General features: G+C 37.9%; 2 protein-coding genes across 2 annotated transcripts; one reads left to right on the forward strand and one right to left on the reverse strand.

The window, feature by feature from the left end:
* Nucleotides 1-71: 71 nt before the first annotated feature.
* Nucleotides 72-814, forward strand: SARC_04595 (hypothetical protein; the record flags this gene model as incomplete). Its single annotated transcript, XM_014301571.1, has 2 exons — nucleotides 72-202; nucleotides 736-814. 2 exons carry the CDS (start codon nucleotides 72-74, stop codon nucleotides 812-814), a joined length of 210 nt encoding a protein of 69 aa, XP_014157046.1.
* Nucleotides 815-2772: 1958 nt separating this feature from the next.
* Nucleotides 2773-5099, reverse strand: SARC_04596 (60S ribosomal protein). The gene is made up of 3 exons (XM_014301572.1): nucleotides 5038-5099; nucleotides 4132-4369; nucleotides 2773-3038 (listed from the first exon to the last, which is right to left on the reverse strand). Exons 1-3 carry the CDS (start codon nucleotides 5038-5040, stop codon nucleotides 2992-2994), a joined length of 288 nt encoding a protein of 95 aa, XP_014157047.1. The 5' UTR covers nucleotides 5041-5099; the 3' UTR covers nucleotides 2773-2991.
* Nucleotides 5100-6099: the final 1000 nt, after the last annotated feature.

The following is a 6099-nucleotide window of genomic DNA, read 5'->3' on the forward strand; positions in this document are numbered from 1 at the left end:
TATATATATATCCAGGTAAGATCGAACGATTGAGTGGAGGGCAAAGGTCGCGCCTGGTGATAGCTGCGGCCATGTGGAACCGTCCCCACGTCATCTGCCTGGATGAGCCTACCAACTACTTGGATCTGGAGGCACTAGACTCACTGGCCCTGGCTATTACGAAGTTTAAGGGCGCCATTGTGCTCATTTCGCACACACCCAGGTAAGGATGTTTGTGTGTTTGTGGTTGTGGTTGTGGTTATGTTTCTATTTGTGTTTGTGTTTTTGGCTGCGTTTGTGTTTATGTATGTGTTTGTGTCTGTCTGTGTCTGTGTCTGTGTGTTTTGGGGGAATGGGGGGGAGTCTTTCTCTGTCGCCTGAGTGGTTGTGGTGATGTATTGATATAAGCGTACGCGATATCTGTATGGCAGACATGACAAGACTTTATCATGAACATATTACTGTGTTGCTACAACCGTGTGCTGTGCTTATATGGCATACATAGCAACGCATTGTCGCAAACAGCCCCACTTCGTAGATCTAGGGTCAGATGTATGTCGGTCCTTTTTGGTTGATGATCTTATTAGTCATCTGATATCTCAATTCATGTTAGAACCATGCAGGTTGGTTAAACCCTAAAGCAATAAATCCTGAAACCAATTACATATCTATACATATATATTCCATACTCTGTTGGCTCTCCTTTGTATCATAAAACCCTAAACCCTTTACTCCTCCCTTCCTGTTACCATCCAGGTTCGTAAACGAGCTCTGTAATGAGCATTGGGTGGTCGAGGGCGGCACATTACACCAACGTATGAATAAGATCAATTAGCATTAGTAATAGATGAATAAAACTAGACAAACTACGTTGGCATATATATGACTTGGACTATAGCGTCTCAACGTACGTGTATAAAAGATCAAATAGTATCAGATAACCCTGTAGATACAATAGCTGAGAACAACATGGATGGATGAATGAACTACATCAATGAAAGAATAGATGTCATCCATGGATCAATAAAATACATCTATAGATCAATATATATATATCTATATCTATATTTATAGAGAGATATATATATATAAATATATACAATATATATATGTATATAAATATATGTGTGTATAGATATATAGATATATATATATATATATGCGAGTATATATATACATATATATATTATACATGTATATATATATATACATATATATATATATATATACATATATATATATATTCATACACACACACGTATATATATTTATACATATAACAAACATATATAGATATATATATATACAAGTATATATATAGGTACATATGTATATATATATAGATATATAGATATATATATAGATATTTGTATATAAGTATATGCGTGTGTATAGATATATATATGGATAGATAGATAGATATATACATACATAAATATTTATACACACACATATATATATATACATATATATACATATACATATATATACATACAAACATTCATATATATATATAGAGGTGTGTGTAGTGTGTACGTCTATATGAATATATTTACTTCGGCAGAGACTGTACAGTACACATAATTGGGCAAATATCTGACTGCTTCGTTTAGTATGATCCGCGATCGAATTTAGAATTCTTTATTCGCGACTCGCAGCTATGATAGAAACACGATTCAAAGTCTGAAGACAAGAATTCTTTATTCGCGACTGAATGGTTATGTACATTATTCATGTCCTTCTACCATGTCTCAGATATCGTTTTACACACGAAGCTGACGCCAATGCTTTCTGAAGACAAGAATTATTTATTCGCGACTGAATGGTTATGTACATTATTCATGTCCTTCTACCATGTCTCAGATATCGTTTTACACACGAAGCTGACGCCAATGCTATATATATACCTAAAAAATAGCATTTATATAACTGATATATCTATCTTCTATACATGCGTTAGTTCGTAGAATAAAAAAAAGGCTGGTGCTGTTCTATTCAAGGCACTGACCTTCAATAACGATGAGAAACTCGCTGGGTGCAACAGATGTACTTGCATGGCTAACCTATCACCTAATTTGGTCACAGGTCCGCTTTGTGAAGGAGAAAAGCAACTACAATACACAACTGGTCGCATATATACACTAACAAGGCACAACCATAAACTTCACACATGCACGGGATATTGGTAGCCTGTGGACGAAGACCAAGTATTGGTATTGATTCACACTAATATTGTTATTCATCGTCAATGTTAGCGAGTGCATCAACTACAATCACAGTTATGGACCATTCAGATCAGAAGCGATACAGTCACACATAATAACCGATCGTGCACCCAATGACAGATCATCTCAACGCTCACAGAATTGTAGGTTTTAGTAGGTGCCATATGCCACAGGTCTAAAACAAAAGTAAAATTGTATATATGGCACGACTATAACCAGACAATACGTCCGAGCTCCGCTAATAGTCTAGAGCACAACTAGCTCATAAGATTACTAGATGAATGGATGGCAGAAGCGCAACCATTCTCTCTTACAGCGTATATACTTTTGTAACAGGCCCAGATACTTCACTAATCGATGCACGAGTCTAGTAGCATAAGTCTGCATCTCTAGCGCCAACATTAAACATATATATATCTATATATACATAATGTAACACATCAGATGAGAACGAAGGAGCGTGATATAAAAGGGTTTGTATGCGTGATATGTATACAGAAATTGCCAAATCTAGATGAGAATCAAGGTATCGAAACGAACAACACACCGAGATAACATATACATACAATAGGCTTATAATTTCTTTCCGCTTACTCAGCTGGTATTATGCACAGTATATTTATAAATATATATACACATAGTGTAATATATTGTTCGAAAGTAAAGAAATAAACTCCCTTAAGTGTGCAACCACGCTTTACCCAGAGGCAAACACTTTATATTTACTCGACCGGTGATAAGCCTGTCTCAGAATCCGTCTATATTACATCAGGTTAGAAGACTTTGCTTAGTTCTTAGCGGCGGCTACGGCCTTCTTGGACTTAGCCTCTTGTCCTATAAATAGAATAGACCGATGGAGGAGGGTAGTGGAATAGAAGTTAGCTGCGGTGTTGAGTTTATCATATACACGCATATACTTGAAAAATAATACAATATATATCTAAATATAGGTGTGCGATGCCATACAAAGACATCCCTTGACACCAGTGTACGACGTATAGGCTTCATGCTCGCCAAGGCGATGGATCCACCCACTCATTTGATTTATAAATAGTTGAACATCAGACAGCATACATGCTTAAAGTTTGCTTAGTTTATATCCATAAATACTAAATGTGAATAATATTTCTGCATATCGTTCGAATTTAGCGAGGGTACAATGACCATTTAGGGAACAAGTCCTAATCGTAAACCAATCTCGACTGACTATGCGCGACGCGGTAAGCAATACAAGCAGATAGTCAGCTGCTTGCAGTCCATATGTCGCGATTATAATACTCTCTCACATTGTGCGTATAACTAATATAAACAATATATATATATTCAACATACCATAATCTCGGTGATATCTGGAGAACAAATTATACACATATGCAAAAAAAACATTCTGACAACATGTACCTACGTTGGAACACATTGAAATTCCATTCAGTATCGACTAACCATGCACTTCTGCAACATAACAGAACCTCCACATACACAGGACCAAAATAACTAGTATGATGTGATGACATTCACAAGCCGGGCCCTACGGCGACAGCAAACGTTGTTATTCATATGCCACATACAATGTACAGTACAAGGAAACGAATTGCTCAATACTTCCCCTCGCACGTCATAGGCATACATGCTGGGTGCGATAGGCTTATTGTATTCTCTAATCCACAGAGTATGGTGTTGAGTTCATGGTTTTATGCTCTCGGAGGAAAACGTAAACCAGAGGTTTTGACACCCATTCTAACACATCGATACGGCTTAAACTATACACAAAACTACACCGAATAACATTGCATATGGAATATGGACAGGCCCCTTCTTACACACACCAACTATGTGCTACAATACAAACAAGTGTTCAGTATATTCGCTTTCTATAGTTCTATATTATATGACTATACCCATATCCATTATATATATATAGACATACCCTCACGGAAACCGTTGCGGAAACGGCGGTGGACATTCTTCAGATGGGCCATACGGCCTGTACCTGTCGTCTTGCGACGGAGGGCCTTCTGTCCCCAGTTGTACCCACGCTTGCGAGCAGCAGGGTAGGCACAAGCACTGCAGGTGTGCTTCTGGATGTGGTACGAACGGCGACCACAACGCACACACAAGGTGTGCGTCTTGTTGTGGCGCATTCCAAAACTCTGGGTACCCTTAGTCTGTTGGCATTGTGGAGAGTATATAGATACAAAGTAAGGAAAGGGATGTATGTATGTATATATGCATGTACGTAATATATGTATCTATGTATTGTAAGTATGCAAAACGAAGGTGTGTGTGTTGATTCCATAGTGTCCACTCATATTGGAAGCGAGATGCGTGACCCTGGCGCGGTCCTATATATTTGCACTAACTGAGGTGATGCACAGCTCTTTCCCAAGTCATACGAGTCTTTGCGCAATTATATGTCCTTTCTCATGTGCTCTGCCCTACTCTGTGATACATGCACCTTTTTCAGTGCATATGATCTTTTCAGCGAGATTATTCACTATTTGTCGTGGCTGATTGCTGATTGATGTTGAGCGGTGTATATACACGCATACTACCATGACATGCTTGCATGCATAGGTACTTTCAGGTACTTCCTATATCATTCATTCCACCGTGGTCGTGTTGCTGTATGATAATATAGGCTGTAAGTGCTGCGTCTGTTCTGCTGGTAGCCCTCCTGTTGATCAGATTCGACTATACACATGTCGTTGACTCCGTCTCTACGTTGTAAACCTAGCCTTATCCCACAACTATATCACGCCTTCCTATTATCCTAACACAACCACATATGCACGAATCTTTCTATCTTCCGAGTCAACCTTACACACACACGTACCATCTTGGCAGCTAGAAGTGGTTACTCGAAAAAGAAAGGCTTCTGAGTGATCTCTGCACTTGTTATAACTTTACGCTTCAGATTGGAATAAATTCGAATGAATTTGTCCCGTGGCCACAGAATTGAGAATTGGGATATCTACCCACGTGTAAAGTGTTGGCCAGTATTCACCCAAAAATTAATTGAGTTTTCTATTGAAATCTATTTGTCATACTATAGACATACGGTCACCAATTAGGACAATATTCACCCAAAAAGGAATATTATGTTTTCCATCGAGATATTTTGTACTATTTGCAGACATACTTCTTCAAATTGGGACGATTTCCAATTGAAAAATATTATAAATTGGGTCCGCCATTGAAATTTATTATACAACAGGCATACAGGTATCAATTCGGACAATTTCACCCTCCAAAAAAAGAAAGAGTTTTTCCCTTGAAATACTTCATATTGAACTACAGACGTACAACTATATAATAGGACAATTTACACCCCAAGTATTTATTAGGTTCCTCTATTGAAATATAACACATACGCCTACAAATTGGGACAATTTTCACAGGTGCTTCGATTTTGACCCGTACCGAACTACCGTTCTATCTCTACAATCCCGATTTGTCGAGAATTGCTCATTCTGACTTTTGGACCCCACACCATGCACACAGGTCTATATAAAAATATCTATAATCACATTTAACTATTTGAAAACACATTCCTGCGTAGTTCACACACAGGTATGAGTGTGCGTAATATGCCACTCACACGGTTGAGAATATATCAGTCCTTGACATTCGGTATTTGACGATAGTCTAGCTAATTAAAGCTGTCTGAAATTTCAGACTATGTATATACAGATGCTTATTGAAGTCCAATTCATGATCACCATTGGAAACAAACATCTCAATTCTCAACCCTCGATATCCTTGCTCGTCGTAAAGTACAGCACCAAATGTATGCCTGCAGCCGTACATGGAAGGCAATGGTTTTTCATTTTTAAGCATCTATATATATATATATATAATACACACACACACACATACACACACACACACACACATA

The sequence above is a fragment of the Sphaeroforma arctica genome (genome assembly GCF_001186125.1).
Source record: "Sphaeroforma arctica JP610 unplaced genomic scaffold supercont1.264, whole genome shotgun sequence".
In the NCBI taxonomy this organism is placed as follows: domain Eukaryota; class Ichthyosporea; order Ichthyophonida; genus Sphaeroforma; species Sphaeroforma arctica.